A 19,914-nucleotide genomic window follows, 5' to 3' on the forward strand; every position below is an offset into this window, starting at 1 on the left:
TCTGGAGAAGATGTCACAATGTTATTGTAGTCAGTACTGATACTTTCAACTAGGGTTGCTTGTATATAGATAACTTTTCTTTTAAAGGCAATTGTGTTCTCCAAAATATAAATGCACTTACAAAACATATAAACACTTTCCTAAAACAGTGACATGAAGAACCCTTTTTAAAAGAAGATGCACTTGTCTCTCTCTTTTCTTGCAAGAAGTAAAAACTGATTTTAATGGAATGAGAGTAAGGTTAAAATAGCTGATCTAAATGGTGCTTTTCCAATTGGAAAAATACATAGTCATTCTTCATTTTGGGTGACATCCAAGAGAAGAATATTTTGTACAGTGAAAATGGGCAGCCAGACAAGTAAGCACTTTGTGAGGGTATTTGGACATATACGGTAGATAAATAATAAGAACTAAGCTTCATAATTCTCCCTTTCTTCCCTCCCCACCCCATTCATTTGTTAACATATCTCATTATTTCCTTTTAAAATGAATAAACTTATACATACAGAGGAGCAATCATTGCCTTTCACAAGATATGCCTCTTGGTTTTTTTTGGTTTTTTTTGCTTCAGTTTTGACTAAAAAGATTAATGGTGATTAGATATCTAAAACAATTAATATTAAGAACAAAGAGGAAGGAACACAAGCCAAAATAGGGAAAGAACACATTAAAGAATATTTAGATAAGTTAGATGTATTCAAGTCAGTGGGGCTTCATGAAATTCATCTTAGGATACTTAAAAAAAACTAGCTGAAGCAATCTTGGAACTGTTAGCAATTATCTTCCAGAATTCATGGAGGACAGGTGAGGTTCTAGAGGACTGGAGAAGGGCAAACATAGTACCTCTTTTTAAAAAGGGAAACAAAGAGGACCCGGGGAATTATAGCCCAACTTTGATACCTAGAAAAATACTTGAACAAATTATTAAACAGTTTGTAATCACCTAGAGGGCAATAGGGTTATAAGGAACATGAATTTGTCAAAAACAAATCATGCCAAACCAACCTAATTTCCCCCTTTGACAGGGTTACTGGCTTGTGAATAGGGAGGAAGCAGTAGATGTGATATATCTAGATTTTAGTAAGGCTTTTGACACAGTCCCATATGATATTCTCATAAACTAACCAGGGAAATCTGGTCTAGATGAAATTACTATAAGGTAGGTGCACAACTGGATGAAAGATCCTGCTCAAAGAGTAGTTATCAATGGCTTCCTATCAAACTGGGAGGGTGTATTTAATGGAGTTGCACAGGGGTCAGTCCTGGGTTCAGTAATAGTCAATATTTTCGTTAATAACTTGAATAATGGAATGGAGAATATGCTTATAAAATATGTAGATGGCATCAAACCAGGAAGGGTTGCAAGCACTTTGGAGGACATCATTCTATTTCAAAATGACCTGGAAAAATTAGAGAATTGGTCTGAAATCAACATGATGAAATTCAATAAAGATAAGTGCAAAGTACTATACTTAGTGAGGAGAAATCAGAAGCATGACTACAAAATGGGGAATAACTGACTAGGTGGTAGAACTGCAGAAAAGGATCTGGGGGTTAGAGTGGATCATAAATTGAATATGAGTCAATAATGTGTTGCAGTTATGAAAAATATATCATTCATATATTAACAGGAGAATTGTACATAAGACACGGGAGGTAGTTGTCCCTCTCTGCTCATCACTGGTGAGGCCTCAGTGGCAGTATTGTGTCCAGTTCTGGGTGCCACAGATTAAGAAAGAAGTGGATAAATTAGAGAGAGTTCAGAGGAGAGCAACAAAAATGACAAAAGGTTCAGAAAACCGGAAGCATGAGGAAGGTTAAAAAAAACTGGGCAAGTTTAGTCATCAGAAAAGAGGACTGAGGGGAGGACCTGATAACAGTCTTCAGCTATGTTAAGGACTTTTATGCAAAGGATGGTGATCAATTGTTCTCCATGTCCTCTGAAGGTAGGACAACAAGTAATGGGCTTAATCTGCAGCAAGAGAGATTTAGGCTAGCTATTAGGAAAAGCTTTATAACTAAGGCCTGGTCTACACTGGGGGTGGGGGGATCGATCTAAGATACGCAACTTCAGCTACAAGAATAGCGTAGCTGAAGTTGACGTGCCTTAGATCGACTTAGAATCACTTACTTCACATCCTCGCAGCGCGGGATTGATGGCTGCCGCTCCCCCGTCGACTTTGCTTCTGCCTCTCGCCCTGTTGGAGTTCTGGAGTTGACTGCAGGACGATTGGGGATCGATTTGTCGCGTCTACACTAGACACGATAAATCGATCCCCGACAGATCGATCACTACCCGCCAATCCGCCGGTTAGTGTAGACATGGCCTAATGATAGTTAAGTACTGAAATAGGCTTCCAAGGGGGGTTGTGGAATCCCCATCAGTGGAGATTTTTAAGCACAGGTTGGACAAACCCTTGTCATAGATGGTCTATTTCTTGGTCTTTCCTCAGCGCAGGGAGCTGGACTTAATGATCTCCTGAGGTCCCTTCCAGCCCTGTGTTTCTATGATTCAATGACTGATCCATGTTTAAAAGTTTGGAAGTTGCAAGTCAGTGACTAACATCATTGCAGATGTAGAAAGATGTAATTTTCAAAGCAGAGCTACAAACTGATGTTGCAGAGCTGTCAAATGATTTTTTGAAATGGAAATAGATTCCTGCTCCTCACCACAGGGATCTTTGTGTCACTGAGTTACTTTCTGGCTATCTCCCTCTTAATAATGCTCTCACGTTTTGCAAGCAAGGTAACAAGTTTGACTCTGCTGACATTTGCCTAGTGAAGTTGACTGCCTAGACTTCCATCTACATTAGCTGGCAAAGCAGAATCCTAGCATTTTAGCCTCATAGATATAGACAAGGCTGAGATTAGACATGAATGTACTGATTTAGATGCACAATACTTCCTAATATTTCACATATCTCTTACATCATGTCAAACCTTTCTTGAATTTTGGGACTGATTTAGGTAAATTCCGCTTACACACCATTTATCTTCTGTAAGTTTTGACAGAGGTGTTTGCCAGCCTGTCTGCTCTTCCCTATTTCCGCTGTGTACTCTGGTGTTCCCCGCATAGTAGATCTCCAGAGTACACAGTGTATTTTGAAACCCCTGAGCTTATGTGCTTTGGAACTTCTAAGTCATATTGTGCACTCTGGGTTGTTACTGATCTTAAGTGGAAGCCCTAGAACAAGTGTCAAGGTTCCTTCCCCACTCTGAACTCTACGGTACAGATGTGGGGACCTGCATGAAAGATCCCCGAAGCTTATTTTTACCAGTTTAGGTTAAAAACTTCCCCAAGGTACAAACTTTGGCTTGTCCTTGAACTGTATGCTGCCACCACCAAGCGTGTTAAACAAAGAACAGGGAAAGAGCCCACTTGGAGACGTCTTCCCCAAAAATGTCCCCCCAAGCCCTACACCCCCTTTCCTGGGGAAGTCTTGATAAAAATCCTCACCAGTTTGTACAGGTGAACACAGACCCAAACACACAACCTTGGATCTTAAGAACAAGGAAAAAGCAATCAGGTTCTTAAAAGAAGAATTTTAATTAAAGAAAAGGTAAAAGAATCACCTCTGTAAAATCAGGATGGTAAATACCTTACAGGGTAATCAGATTCAAAACATAGAGAATCCCTCTAGGCAATCCTTAAGTTATAAAAAGACACAAAAACCGGAATATACATTCTATTCAGCACAACTTATCAGCCATTTAAACAAAACAGAATCTAACGCATATCTAACTAGATTGCTTACTAACCCTTTACAGGAGTGCTGACCTGCATTCCTGCACGGGTCCCGGCAAAAGACAACACAGACAGAGAGAGAACCCTTTGTTCCCCCCGACTTCCCGATTTGAAAGTATCTTGTCTCCTCATTGGTCATTTTGGTCAGGTGCCAGCGAGGTTGTCTTAGCTTCTTAACCCTTTACAGGTGAAAGGGTTCTGCCTCTGGCCAGGAGGGATTTCATAGCACTGTTTACAGACAGGTGGTTACCCTGCCCTTTATATTTATGACAACAAGTATTCATTCAAACCAGGCAGCAGCAGGACACGGCAGAAAAATGGGTGGACTTTGCATTCAGGCAGCTGCAGCTAATCTTACTGGGATGGTACTCAAACTTCCTATCTAAAATTACTGTGGAGTTTCACTCCTGAAAATTCTGTTAGTGTAAGGGAGGGCCCCATAATTTTTTTTCTCACAAAAATCCTGACTGAGGGCCACAAAGTTGTCCTGAAGAGTGCTGCTGTTGGAGATGGGAATGTCTCCCCACAGTAAAGATGCAGGACAGAGAAGGAAGAACCCCTGTAGGTACCTCAGCAGATTTGTAAATTGGGTTAATAAGCAGATAAGTATCTTAATATCTTGGTAGGAAGGATGGTCCTATGGTTAAGGCACTGTACTAGGACTCAGGAGATGTGAGTCAAAATTCTTAGCTCTGCTATACCTTTCCTGGGTGACCTTGGGCAAATTACTTAGGCTTTGTATGCCTCAGTTTCCCATTTGTAAAATTAGATGGGAAACTGAAAATATTTTTTCTGCAACTCTTTGTTTTGTCTATTAGACTGAAAGATCTTTGGAGCTGGGATTTTCTCTTTTTGTGTGTACGGTGCCTACCACAATAGGTTCCCAATCACAGTTGGGGTTTCTAAGTGCTTATGTAATACAAATAAATAATAATATTGAATAGTGGGTAGAGCACTGAACTGGAAGTTGGGAGACATGGATTATTCCGTCACTCTCATAGACCTGCTGAGACACCTTGGACGTTTTACTTCACTTCCTCATGCTTCAATTTCCCTATCTGTCAAATGGAGATAATGATACTTCCTCCCCTTTGTAAGATGTTTTGAGATCTATGGTACCACTATATAAGAGCTTAATACTAGTAATATCTGACATCATCCTGGTATTGCGATTGGCTGACACAATCCATTTCACTGTGTAATTTTAAATAACAAAGATACTGTGATTTGTAAATGACACTTTGGGCATATAGCTGGGGTCATTTGTTTTCAGTATCAGCAGAGACTAAGGCCATTGTGCTCAGAATGGCCAAGGACATGGAGATTCTCTCATGGTCACTATTTAGAAGTCAGTGTTCTTTGCCTTTAATGATAAAGTAATAGGATGTTTACAGGCAGGAAATGCATTATTCTGGTCTTGTAGATAATGTGGAGAGAGAAGCGTAAGGCCTTTAATGTGCAATGTAATACAAATGTCTAGCACACTGTGGATGCTAGAGCAAACAAAAATAATACATAATAATAAGTACACATTGCTTTGGAATCTTAACGTTTCCATTTCTTTGACTTTTGTGAATACAAATTCTTATTGTTGATGTTGAAATAGCATACGTTTTTGCAGTTAATGTTTGCATTTGCAAGAAATCCTCAGTGTGCTACATCTCAGCTGTGCTGCACTGAGGATTTCCTCCTGCTCTGAGGGTTAGTGCTTGAACACAGAATGAGGATTAGACAATGAAGAGCTCCTGTCTCTGCCAAAACTTGTTGGCATGCACCTTCCAATCAGAAAGCACAGTTCAACTGTCACATTTTTGTTGAATGATACTCTCCATATAAGGATTGTGTATTTATTTCACAATGTTAAATAACTGTAATTACCTTGGGGTCCAATCCTGATCTCAGTTAACTCCTATGAATTCAAAGGGAGCAAGTTTGGGTTCTTTTGCAGAACCAGGACTCAGAAACTCCACACTGAGCTAGCCCATCATGTGAACTGAAGAGGGGAAGAAACATGAGGAAGGATGGATCAGTGGTTAGGGCACTAGCCTAGGACTGGGGAGACCTGGGTTCAATTTCCTTCTTCCGATGTGACCTTGAGCAATTCTTTATAGTCTTTCTGTCCCTCAGTTCTCCATCTAGAAAACGGGAATAATAATACTTCCCTACCTCACAGCGATGTTGTGAGGATAAATACGTTAAAGATTATGAAGTGCTTTGATATCTACTGATGTTAGGCAGTATTTAAGAGCTAAGTATTATTCTGTGTAAGTTAATAAACAAAACAAAATGCTCAGTACTAAATGTTCACTGCACTAGGCAGAACCCAAAATTGTTTCCATTTCTGAACTCCATGCAAAGTAGTCACCTCAGTAGTAAATCTGATTGATTATATTAGAGGGCCAGATTTTCAGCTGATGTAAATTGGGGTAACTCCCCTGAAATCATATTTCAATTGGACATCAGTGGAGTTACCACTATTTTCACCACCTGGACCTTGAGGTGCGATAGGATCTTCATAGTTAAGGATGAATCTCATGTTCCAGAAGAATGCAGGATTCACACTCTTAAGGAGTGAACCATTTAAAGGGTTAAATTAATCACAGTAATGTACTCTGACTGAAGAGTTCGTGCCAGTTGATGCTGGCCTAAGCAATGGGAGAATCTCAGGACGGAAACAGTACAGTGATGCTTAATTGCAATGGCAGCTACAATATCTCTTATGAGATAAGAAAGGGGACATTGTAGGCCAATAAGGGAATAGGGCTTGCATAGAAGGGGACAAATTCTCACTCTTTAAAGAAACAGTTTAAAAGTGTATTAAAGAGAGTAAAATCCAATACTCTGTGAAAGTAGTATCTGAACTTTCTTTAAAAAGTCTGAAGATATGTCACATGAAAAACTGTGTAACAGATTTTGGACTTGTCTATGGGTGTGGACTGTGGGGCTGTGAATTGTAAAGTGCACCAAAGAGTTGCACTATAAGTGCCCCATATGGATGTTGCTGGTGCAAACTGGTACTTGGTTGCTGTTAACATAGTCCCCTTTCAGACAGGACTATGCTAATGTGAGCTAGGTACCATATCCACATGGGGTAGTTAGAATGGAACTCTCTGGTGTGCTCTGCAGTTCACACCTCCATAGTCTGCACTGTGGGACCGTGTAGACATTGCCTGAATCAAAGAGGAAATCCTTAAAATAAACTATGTTGGTAAAGTTTTGTCCATGTATTTCTCTGGAAAAACAGCTTAAGAGATACTGATAAATGACTGGTTTCAGAGTAACAGCCGTGTTAGTCTGTATTCGCAAAAAGAAAAGGAGTCCTTGTGGCACCTTAGAGACTAACCAATTTATTTGAGCATGAGCTTTCGTGAGCTACAGCTCACTTCATCTGATGAAGTGAGCTGTAGCTCACGAAAGCTCATGCTCAAATAAATTGATTAGTCTCTAAGGTGCCACAAGGACTCCTTTTCTTTTTGATAAATGACTGTTCTTCTTCAAGTGTTTGTTCACATCGATTCCAATCAGGTGTGCGTGCGCCACGTGCATGGTCATCGGAAACCTTTTCCCTTAGCACCTCCTGTCGGGTCAGCTGGGGAGCACCCTGGAGTGGTGCCTTCATGGCGCTCAATATATGACCCTGCTGACCCGGCCCCCCTTCAGTTCCTTCTTACCGTCCGTGGCAGCCATTGGAACAGTGACTCGCTTGCTTTGCAAGTGTTCCCCTAGTGTAGTTACCTAGTCTAATTCTTCTTCTTGTTTTCTTGTTTTGTAGTTGTTAATAGTTAGTATAGTTATAGTTGTTAGTATAGGTTTTTCTGAGCGAGATATTTCCAGGTCCCCACACCTGGTGGGTTGTGCAAGTTATTTGCTGGTGGGCCGCAGCAAATAACTCGTGGCCCGTGGGCCATGTGTTTGAGACCCCGACTGCCACAGCACCTGAGTGACTGTCAACAAGGGGCACTAGTACAGTGAGGAGCAGCTATGTCATTCTTGACCATGAGGGGATACCAAGTGGTGAGAGAACTCTGTAACAAGAAACATGAATTATAAAATGGTTTTAAAATGTGAATTAAAATGATACCCTCCTAGTATTCTGCAGTTTTGGAATTTAATTGCCTGATGCTTATTCCTTCAATTTAATCCTGACTGAGTTCAAGAACTAGTGCAAACACTAAAAAGAATGTCCGTATCCCTGCGATAATACTCAGATAATACTCAGATAATAACGTGTGGATCCTGTTCCATTCTTAATCTTATTGGGTGATGGGAATTTTAAAGAACACTATAAATTATTCTTCTGTATGAAACTTCTTTTCACCAGTGTATTTTGGGACTGTTCAGGGCCCCAGTGGCCTAAAGGATAAGGCACTGGCTTCCTAAACCAGAGATTGTGAGTTCAAGTCCCATCTGGGGTGAAAAATTACTTTCTTTGAGGGAGGGATAGCTCAGTGGTTTGAGCATTGGCCTGCTAAACCCAGGATTGTGAGTTCAATCTCTGAGGGGGCCATTTAGGGATCTGAGGTCCCTTCCAACCCTGATATTCTATGGATGTTGCAAACATGTACAGTCAGCTAAATCTTTAGAATTCCTTTAAGGATACAAGGACTTTTTTTTAAGTCCTTAATGTATATTGTGTAAGATTAGTACTCTCCTGAACTTCTTAAATGACAATCTGTTTTTAATAAAGCCCATGTAGCCAGGCTAATTAGAGCAGGTAATAAATCTTCTAGCTGGTTGATTAGTCTTTAGAAAACGTTTAAGAGTCTACATTGATCAGAGAAGTCAGGTTGTAAAACCATATGGATATAGAGACATATCAACTGTTTAGCAGTATTGTCCTAGATAAAGAAAAAATATGCTTTTCTGAAGAGTAAATAGTAATCCTTTTTTATTTTTCTGGTAGTTGTTTAAAAAAACAAATTTATTACTAAAGATGGGCTTAGACAAAATCCCTGGCTCAACACATCCTAACCCTTGGAATGTTTGAAATCTGTGTCAGGTTAAAATTTTGCTACTGGTCCCATCCTTACAATGGTCAGACCTAAATCCTTAATCTCAACACCATGGAACATTTCGGCATTTGAAATCCAGTCCTGGTTGTGCATTTGAGCCCATCTCTATACTACAATTCTGTACTGGTTGTCTAATACAATGCAGACCAGTCTAATCTAAGTTTTTATCATCCCTGTGGTATCTTTGCTTTATAACAAATTGCACATACAATCTAAATGTCTGCCAAAAAGTTCAGTCTTGGATGCTGAAAGATAGGTATATATAACACTATATTTAAGGATCTGATTGAAAGCCCATTAAAGTCAATGTTGGATTCTTTCCATTGATTTCAATGGGCTTTGGATCAGGGCCTTAGGGCTAGATTTTTTAAAGTTATTTAGGTGCCTAAAGAAGCAGATAGGTGCCTAGTGGGAATTACAGAAGTGCCTGAGTAGATTAGGTGTCTGCATTCCATTGATTTCAATGGATTTAGGCACCTAATCCACTTAGACTTCTAGTGGGATTTTCAAAAGAAGCTACCTGCATCTTTAGGCACCGACAGACCTTTGCAAATCTGGCCCTTGGTGCCTAAAAAATAAATGACCTAATTTTCCCCCAAAATAAATTAACAGGAGTAAGTAAAAAGTGAACAGCATAAGTAGGACTGCTTTAGCCAGCGCGCAAATTATAGTGCAAATGCAGCTCTAAATTACACTGGAGACGATATTGGTTGAAGAATGGGGAAGGTGTAAAGGTGGTTTAAAGCCACATTGGTCTGAAAATGAGTTTGCTACAGAGCAGGACTGAATTAGGGTTGCCAGGTGTCCGGTTTTTGAAAAGGGACCCTGGGGTTCCAGTTGGCATCGCTGACCGGGCCATTAAAAGTCCGGTTGGCAGCGCAGTGGGGGCCTGGAGCTAAGGCAGGCTCCCTGCCTGCCCTGGTTCCACGCAGCTCCCGGAAGCAGCCATGAGGTCCCTGTGGATCCATGGCACATGGGCAGTCAAGAAGGTTCTGCGTGCTGCCCCCACCCTGAGTGCCGGCTCTGGAGCTCCCATTGGATGGGAACCGCGACCAATGGGAGCTGCAGAGATAGTGCCTGCAAGAGCGAGGGCCCTGCACAGAGCCTCCCTGGCCACCCATTAGCTTAGGGGCTGCAGGGACCTGATGGCCACTTCCTGGGAGCCACAGTAAACACCATTGGGACCCCGCACCCCAACCCCCGCCCCCGCCCAGAGTCCCCTCCCACACACAAACTCCCTTCCGGAGCCTGCACCTCACAGCTCTCCAACACCCCAGCCCTGAGCCCCCGCCTGCACCCCAAGCCCCTCATCCCCAGAGCTCACATGCCCAGCCTGGAGCCCCCTCTTGCACCCCAAACCCCTCATCGCCGTGTCCCCCCCCCCCCGAGTCCACACCCCCAGCCCAAAGCCCTCACTCCCCTCCCGCACCCCAACCCCCTGCCCCAGCCCGGTGAAAGTGAGTGAGGGTGGGGTAGAGTGAGCGACAGACGGAGGGTGGATGGAGCGAGTGGGGGGCGGGCTCTCGGAGAAGGGGCGGGGCGGGGGGGTATGAGGCGGGGTGTTTTGTTTTATGCGATTAGAAAGTTGGCAACCCTAGACTGAATCCAGGGTTTTTAAATTAGCAAATTAGCAACGTCCTTAAACTTCTTGCTCTAGTGCTGGCTAAACAATATAAAAAGATTTCTATTGGTTAAATAATAACATGTTGCATAACAAGTTGTACTCTGAAGTTCACCTTGTGCTTTATGAAACGAGTATTTGTGGCATATAGAATTTTGGTTACATTTTCTATTGTGTTGCTGTGCTGCTGGCTTAACAAATTTCACTTTTCAGCAACATATATGCCGCCCCAAGCAGGTTCATAAATGGCAATTTGAATTAAAGCATGAGACCCATTTCTTTCTTTTATTTACGTCCATACACCTGCATAAACTTCAGTAACGTTGGATGGGTATAAATGACAGCAGAACTCGGTCATCATTTTCCATTATATTTCACAGTATTTACAGTGTACATTTGCATCGTACTTTGAAAATGTACTGCTGTGTTGAGCAGCGTAGATGCAGGCTTCAGATTTAGAGAAGGGTGGGGTTTGGGCTCCTTTTAACAACTAACATTGCTTCAGAAACATACTCCGTGGAATACGCATTTAAAGAAACAAATAATTAGGTCTTTGAGTATATTCAGGGTAATCATTTATAGACACCAATGCTGTAAACATACTTGTGCATAGCTTTAAGTACATGCATTAGTGTTTGCAGGATTGGAGGCTGACTGCAGTTTACGAGAAGCAATGGTGAGGAACCAATAGTGAGCAACGGAAAAAATAGACAAAACTGTATACATGCAAAATTAAATTGATAAATGATTTGTTACACAAACTTGTGCCGTAATCCCAAGAATGAATACTTTTCTTTTTTCCTAGGATTCAGAATTTCCCATAGATACTCAAGTGAACCCTTATCTTTCTCGTGCCAAGGAATGCACCCGACCATTGAAATCTGGAGTATACAGGCTGAGCAGCACTTTAAAAGTCCATGATCTAGCAGTCAGCTGGTAGGAACCTTACCAATTTTTTCAGTTTATCATTGTATATCATTGAGTTTTATCTTTCAAAAGGTCATAGAGAACAATTTGCTGAAAGTGGTGAAGGAACTGTTCTTGTTAAACTTCTGAAACAATTGTCAAAAGCACTGTGCAGGCCAAGTGGACTATGCAGAGTCCTTGCTAAGAGACCTAACCCTCGTCTATAAAATGTACAGAGCAGTTGCTCTGAGATTCCCATGCAATATATTTACTGCCATACTCTGATCTCTATTACTCTGGTGTAAATCTAGAATAAATTCATTGAATCCAATGACTTCCTCTAGATAGACGCTTTTAGTAGTTGATGTAACTGAGAACAGAATCTGGCCATTAGAAAATATTAAATTCTGGTGTCTGTGTCCTAGTCCATTTTGTCATAGTGGATTTTCAAACCAGCTGAAAAGCATATGTGATGGACCAACATTCTCAATATATCCATTAAAGATAGCTGGAAGTTTGGCATACAGAATCTGTATGGTAGTTGAGTCTGACAGTATGTACCTCTGATGTTAACAGCCATTCTTTATAGACATTTAAAGAGTGTGTAAATTGGTCTTCATGAGAAATAAAACTAACAGAACTGGATTGCCAAGGAATAATAGATCAGTATGGTGGTAATGCTCATCAGAGTTTGCATCATCTTTTTTTGCTCCATTCTTCATCTACTCTTGAGGAAAGACCTGTAATTTGGACCAAATTTGTAGTGATTTTGTGAGTTTTGTGTAAATGAGCAAGGATAAATGTGCTAAAATTCATGTCCACTTGTGAGCTAAGCTATGTTTTTAATCTAAGGGCCAGGTCCTCAGCTGGTGTAAGTTGACAAAGCTGGTAGCACTGTTCTGCAAAAAGCACTCTGGCTGGGGTGTTGTGGATGGACTCCTAAAGTCACATGCTTTTACCACCATAACAGGACTTTAAAGGAAGTGTTGGGGGAAGCTGAATGTTTTCCATTGTGGACAAAAATGGTTTCCTTTTGGTTGGCAGGTTTGTATTTAATAATATTTTATAATGACAATCTTTTATGTGAAGATGATTGTAAACTCAGGTTCTAGTAGGCTGAATGATAAAAAATGAATGTTTTTGCAGTTGTTTGCAGCCCATTTCCTTGGGTCAAAGTATCAAGTTTTAAATTTGCACACTTAAAGTGCTTTGGGCTGAGGAAGAGTAAACGTGAAAGTCATCTTTAAAAATAGGTTACAGCTAGCAGCAAAGTTCAGAAATTTCTGACAAATTATCTAGGTGTGTTTCTTTGTAAATACATGTTTGAAACCCACCCAGATGCATTTCTTTTGCTATTTATAGATCTTTTGGAACAGTTTTGTACTGTGTACATTGCAGCCATATTACAGGTTCAAGGCTACTAAAGTTATCAGCCTAAGACACATTGTCTTTCCTCATTTAATTTCACAAAGTTCTTGTTAAATCCATGGAGTTTTCTCCAAAGTACATTTTTTCTTAGATCTTGTATTTTTAGTAATGTGGTTTCTCAAATGTCAGTTGAAGGTCTTCCCAAAAATCAGTGTTTGAAAAATTGGGGAAACACCCAATATATTTTTATGAGGATCTGTCATATACGCAATATACAACAAGTAGAGCTGGTTACAATGTTGCTAACAAAAGGAGGTTTGTATTGGTCAAAATTGTTATCTGCGGTTCTTTCAACCCAAAACTCTTGGTAACTTTACGCTGTGCATGGTGGTGTCAGGAAATAAATCAAGGGAGACATGGCCGTCTGACCAATAGATGGCTGGCACAAACAGGACAACACAAAAATGCTGTCACTTAAAGCTATACTTTACTTAGTCTCAAGCACTTACTCATGTCCGCAACAGGTTAGTAAAACACCCCCAACCCCCAATAATTACCAAAGTTGGGTGTGCCTCTCGAGTGGCACAGCGGCAGTCTTCCGATGGCCAATCTTCCATCTGCCAGTGGGGACCCCAAGATGTGTCCACAGGGAGAATCCCCGAAGAGTCCAACTACCCCAAACTTTCTTCCCTTATTTATTCATTAGTATTACAATAACACGTCACTCAAAGAAAACTTGTTAAGCAAGCAATTTCAAAGGTCAAGCAAGAGGTTTCCTTTTGATCATCAATGAGCCAGATGTGTTTTTTCAGAGTTTGCATGCCTTGAGGCTCTGACAGACACATCCCTGAGGGCATATATAGACAAGCTTCCTGTTTTCCTAAAATGCCTATCTCAGCAATTTCAACAGAGATCTCATCAGGAAGGACACCGGGGTCAAGCTGCCCTTTCTGTGGCACCCAAACCCCCTCCCCTCCTGACTCGGTTATGCTAAGGCTGCTACATAGGCCCTCTTATGGCCTGCTAGCTTGCCTACTTTTAGGAATAAGCAGTAGTGATTCAGGCACTGTACTGGTCTGCCAAGAGCTCCCTGTACGAAAATGTTCTTGTTTGTGAAACTGGAAACAGTTTTTCAAAAATCTGAGTACGTTTCATGAAAATCCATGAAAATCTTATTTGGTTTTATTAGAATGACTGCTAAACCATTTTGACAAATTTTCACAGTAGTTCTTTAAATTTCTGCCTGGCTTTCGATGGACTTGGTTTAGTCATATGAGTGATTTGCTGAATCTACCCCATAGGGTAGGTCATCAATCACCTGATGATTACCTGTTCTGTTAATTCCCTTTGAAGCATGTGACATTGGCCACTGTCGGAAGATGGGATACTGGGTTAGATGGACCTTTGGTCTGACCCAATAAGACCGTTCTTATGTTCTTATATTCTTAAGTTCTAATGTCAACATTTTGACTTATTTTCTCTGGTACAGCTGCATACTGCATGGGGTCTCTGATCCAGTGAGGGAAGATAACTGGGCGTGACTGTGTCTCATTTCTTTCTGCAGTCTGCGTAGGGGAGTTACTAATATTCCTTGCCCAGAAGTGTACAGCCAGGATTTTAGGAGGACACTGATCCTACCTCATGCCCCTCTGTGCACACTAGAAGGGAAAGTGATCCATTCGCAAAAGTCTTTAGAAGGTGTATTGCCCAATATTATTTAAAACATACATTTGTTTGTTGTAGCAGGCTAGTCTTCCCCTCAAAGGCCAGCCAATTCTGTTCAGAAGCAGAGCCACTTCAAAAATTGGTGTTTGGACCTTGTAGAGGGGATTATCAGGTCCTGCTAGAAAGGGATGAGGTGACTGACTGATGAGCATCTGATTCCTATGGAGGCTGGAAGGGTGGGTAGTGGGATTTACAGGAAACTGGTTGACTCCTGTGGTAGGCCAGGGGGCAGGGAAGCTCTGAGAAGGGAGCCTCTGAGTCAGGGGGAAAGTAGCTGTTGGGCTTATTTTGAAGTGTTTTATTTTGGGGGTTACTAAAGGTGGTCAGTGCAACCAGTAAATGGTACCCTGAAGAAAGGGCCTGAACAAACTCTGGGCTTAGTATTAATACCTCCTGGGTTGGGGAGACACCCAAACACCCTAACTATAGCTACATACACTCTTTAAAAAACATATATTCCTGTTTGCATGGAAGTGGGTGCTTCTGCATCCTTTTAGCCCTACATTATACTCTGTAGTGTAAAGAACAGATTTAAACAGCTATGCCTACCACTGTTGCCATATGACTTTAGAGATAATAAAGGAAAGCAAATATAAAGGATTTAGTGAGATTATCAAGGTTTTCCTGATGGGATCAGTCAAAGATATGTTATCCTCCAAGGATTAACTCATCATTATATTTAATTATACTAGGTTTCCCCATTTGTTATGAGTGGCTTCCAGAGAAGATATTTTTAAAATCTCCTTGAAAATTCAGACCTGTTGACTTGCTGCAGACAGTATTATAACATCCCCTCATTCTAAAATTACACATTGAGGCTCCAATTCTGCATTGAGATCTGCAAAGGCTCAGTGGCCTGCTGTGCTTTATACTTGTCTTCAGGTCTAGTTTTGAAGAATCAAAAGGTCAATGCTATAGTCTGGTTCATCATCCAATTTACAGGTGGTTTTCTTATTTTAAATGGAATCTACTTCAGACTGCTTGAGTGTTTAGGATGTGAAGACAGCGTTGCTCATTGTCAGTTATAAGCCTCTTCCTTTAAGAGCCAAGCATTTTAGCTTCTAGGTAAAGGTAAATGCTGTTTACAAAACCTCTGTGGAGCAGTGATGACACCTTCTGGGTATATAGGGAAACCCAGACTTCTAACATGGATTTTTCAGGGTCTTTATCACCTAACATGCTATTACTGTTTACAGAGTTCAAAACTGAGTAAATGGTATTTGAGCAACTACAAATTAGATAATCCAATCAGTATAATACGCAAGTTCCACACTTAAATAAGTACCTTAGAAGTACCTAAGGGTCATCCATTTGCTGTAAACTTAAAATGGTATTGAACTTAAACTTTCCCTTCAGACATTCTTTCGGGGCTTCCACTGAAGGCCCTGGGCATTGTTCTCGTGAATGAGAGAGGATAATTTAGCTAACACTTTGCAGAATTGTACATCCCATGGCACCAGACAACCATTTGATATATGAGCCATCTACCTGACAGTCAGTCTCTTTAATATACAGAAACTCATTTTTAAAGTTCCCAAATCTTGTGCTTTTTTACAGCTGTTTGAGAAATGAGTTAGGATTCTGTCAGATAATTAAGGACTGTCACCTAAGTAGAAATAGTGTGTGTACATTATATTCATAAAGTATTATCTAATCTGCAAAACCCCTCTAGGCCCCAGAAAATTTCTTTGATGCAATATGACTTGTTGAATCTTTACTGAAAAATATGTGTAAGAACTACAAAAGGGCCTCATGGTCTTCATCATGGGAACAACTGGATTAGGGGAATGGAAACTTTGTGAATGCTAATTTACTTACTTTCCTCCTAATTCTTCTTTTGGGGGAATGCAGTTTCCTTCCAGCCCCAGTGGAAGTGGCAGTGGGTCCAGTCACAGAACCAGTGAGTCACCACTCTTATCTACTCTTCCTGGTGAAGGATGTGTGGGGTCTTTCCCTTGCATGAAGCAAAGGAAAGTGCTGACCCTCATGTCACATCTAGAGCTGACTGGGAATTTTTTGACATGGGTTGTGCTGCTTTTTGGTTGGAAAATAATGATATGTCAAAACTGAAAAGGTTCATGGAAATTCATTGGTTTTGACAAAACTTTCATTGGAATGTTTCTCTGGTCCAGGATGGAATTTCTTCTCAAAACTAGAGTGATCCCAGAATAACCAAAAGCTCAGTAATTAGGGCACTCATCTGGGATGCGGGAGACCTGGTTTCTCTCTGCTCTGCCTGATTTTGGAGCAAGAGCTTGAATATGGGTCTCCCATATCCAAGCTGAGTATTGTAACTACCAGGCTGTGGAGTCAGCCTCTCACACTCTGGCTGACTGAATATTTAATTATTTATATAAAGTGGAACAGCTCCAACAGGAGAGATTAACTTTATAACCTGATGGTTCAGGCGCTTGCCTGTTATGTGGGAGACCAGTTTCGAGTCCCTGCTCTGCCTGAATCAAAAGCTTCTTTTCCCATATGCCCGGTGAGGGCCTGCCCTAACCACTGGACAACTGTAGGGTGGGTCTGTGGGTCTCTGTTTTTCCACCAAAAAAAAAAAAAAAAAGAAAGAAAGAAAGACAGAAAAGTCTCATTTGCATTTCACATCAGAACACAAACAAACTTCAAAATCTCAATTTTTTTGAAAATCGAATACAGGTTTTCCAGCTAGCCTTAGTCCTGACCAAGGAAAGAGACTGTTTTGACTCTAATGTTCTCTCCTTACAATATGTCAGGGGCATATAATGCCTGCAGTGTGAGAATTTTAAAGCTTACTTTATTGCCTTTGCAAACAAATCTTAAGTGAAGTGAAATAGAAATATTTTTGCTTTGCATAACAAGCCAGCTCCACATAACATTACACTGATGATGCAATTTTCTGTAGTCTACTTCTGAAGAGTCTTGGTAAGGTTTAATACACTTTCATGCCTGTGCCAGTTGCATTGTATTTCTTGCCTTTGGAGACTCATAAACACTTTTTTTTTGGCCTAGGATTTAACATCTTGATACAGAGATGGCTGGAGTATATACAAATATTAGCTCATGTATGCCTTCGCACTCACATGTGCACACATATGTTCAAACTTTTAGCAAGAGTGTTTTGATACTTGACTGTCTATTCAGCATTGTTCTATTTTATCTTCACTACTACCTTCAGACTCTTAAGTGCCTTTGTGGTGAGATTAGAGTGAGAAAAACCTATTTCAAAAAGTAGTACACGTTTTTCCACAATGAGTAAATGTCAAAGTTGGATGCTGTAGAAAGTAATCATTGTATCCTGGGGTCCAAGACAACAATATGAGATATATATTTTTTAACCTGCTTACAGATTAGACAGTCCTCCAACTCACTAAGTCTTTCTGCATCTAGCAGCATGAAAGGGATTTAAAAATTTCATTGTGAGATTTAGACTCAAGCCTGATCCTTATAATTGTATGAATAGATCAATATTTTAGTTTTAGGAGACATTTCAAATGTGTGTCCCTGCCTACAGTGATTTAGGAACATAAAATCTTATTGTACTCTCCTGTGGTAAGAGGTAGCAGACAAAGAGCTCAAGACGCAGTTCGCCTCATGGAATTTTCTTCCCACGCTCCCTTCAGAGGAGAGAAGTTTGGGGGAAATGGAAGAGTCAGAGATGGTGGCCTCCCAGCCCCCTAGATCCTTACACATCTGCAGGAGAAATAATTTGCAGCTGCACAGATGTCCACTTGGCTCTCTAGGTTCTCTCTCCCATCAGTAGCACAAGTATTTTTTAGGAGTCATGCCACCATATGCAGACGGTGCCTTTACCCTACTCCCTCTGTGAGCAGACTGCATGGAGAAAAGGTTAACACTAGCAGCACTAACTGCTGCCGAATTTTAAGGTGGAAATGCTACTCTTTAAAGTAAGTACTCCCACTCTCTACCCCTCATATCCTGGCCAGCATCTCCTAACCTCCTAAAGTCCCACCACCTTCTGCTTATTTGGGGTGTCTTCTAGGGCAGGAGAAGTTTGCTGCATTGACTCAGCTTCCCCACTTTGATGGGTTCAGGGGCTCCCCAATCTTTAATCCTTTTTACAGTTTACTCTTGTAATGGCATGGCTGAAATAGAGCCCCCTTATGGACCTTCTTGGCTGGACCTTAGAGCCCCTTTGTGGACCTTGACATGGCTGCAGATCTCTATGGGAAGAGAGGCGTGCAAGAAAGTCTCTGTCCCCTATGTCCACTGGGGCTCTCCTATTGTCTTAATCTCTTCAGGGGTCAGGAGGGACTTAGCTCCAAAATGTTCTCCAGCAAAAAGTAATGTCAATTCACTATGGGGTCATCCCAACTCTCCTAAACTGTTTTAGTTGAGCATTGCTCTCTCTTTGCATTTTCAATCTTTTTTCATACAAAGTTTTGTGCTTGGTATTCAGTGGTGCATGCAGAGGTTCACCCCCTATTGTTCAGAAATAACTTTTTTTTTATATGATGATCACTTTAATGTCAGCTGAACAAAAATAGACAGTTTAAATTGAGGATTGATTCCCCGCCCCTGGAAATGAATCTCAAATGCTATCTTTAGAAATATGAAAGAAAAGTCTAATACAACTTGTGAGGCAAGTTTTGGAGAAAATGCTACTGTTTCCAGATCTGAAAGGCAGAGCATAATAAAATCTGTTATATAGTATCTTCTTGAGCTACGGTCCTGCATTTTGAATAGTTTCTTCTATTCCAAAAACAAAACTTGATTCAAATGGGAAAATAGAGAAGAAATATTTAAATTCTGCCTTGATCTTACCCTTTTCACAGTCACTCTATTTTAAATCATCTGTGAAACCATTTTGAGGAGTTAATGCAGGGAAAGGCTGATCAGTCTTTGTGCTTTCAGTAAGTTTTCTTTGTTTTTTCACCCTATTAATTTTGTGCTCTTATCTATCCTGTTCAGTTACTTTTTTAATGGTTAAAATAATTTAAAGTGTCAGTTTTTGCAATTTAAGAAATGCAATGACCATGCCTTTATAAATGCCGTTTATTCCCCATCTGGGCTGTCATTTTTTTTTTTCTGCCCTTGATGAAGAACTGTCAAATGTGATTTTCTTTAAAGAAGTGGAATTTTCATTCTCCTACCACCAACGTTTTAAAAAACTCAGAAACCCCAAGCATAATAGAAGATTGATTTATCCCTTATATCTTTCTGAAGAAGGTCACTGGGCCAGAAGGAGATAGTGAGAATGACTCTCTAGCCTGGTAGTTAGGGAGCTTGTCTGGGTAGTGGGAGACCCAAGTTCATGTTTCTGCTCCAGTTACTATTTAATTATTTATACACAGTGGAACAACTTCCACAGGAGAGACTGAGAGAGACCCAGTATATCCTCTGGGGTGAGACTAGGGCACTGTCCTCCAATGTGGGAGACTCAGTCCCTTCTCTATATCAGGCTGAGAGGAGACTGAACCAGTCTTTCCCATGTGGCAGATGACTGCCCTAACAGTTAGACTGAAGCTTAAAAGGGAGACAGCAGCACCCTCACCTCCTCCAGCTGTTTTGTGAATGGTGCCTCACTCCTGAAAGAA

General features: G+C 40.8%; 1 protein-coding gene across 1 annotated transcript in view; it reads left to right on the plus strand.

The window, feature by feature from the left end:
* SPAG16 (sperm associated antigen 16) overlaps positions 1-19,914 on the plus strand; it is a 724,599-nt gene that overhangs the window by 91,980 nt on the left and 612,705 nt on the right. The window contains 1 exon segment of the mRNA XM_077830377.1: positions 11,184-11,314. Coding sequence (XP_077686503.1) covers positions 11,184-11,314 — 131 coding nt within the window.

Source organism: Eretmochelys imbricata, chromosome 11 (genome assembly GCF_965152235.1).
Source record: "Eretmochelys imbricata isolate rEreImb1 chromosome 11, rEreImb1.hap1, whole genome shotgun sequence".
Classification (NCBI taxonomy): domain Eukaryota; kingdom Metazoa; phylum Chordata; order Testudines; family Cheloniidae; genus Eretmochelys; species Eretmochelys imbricata.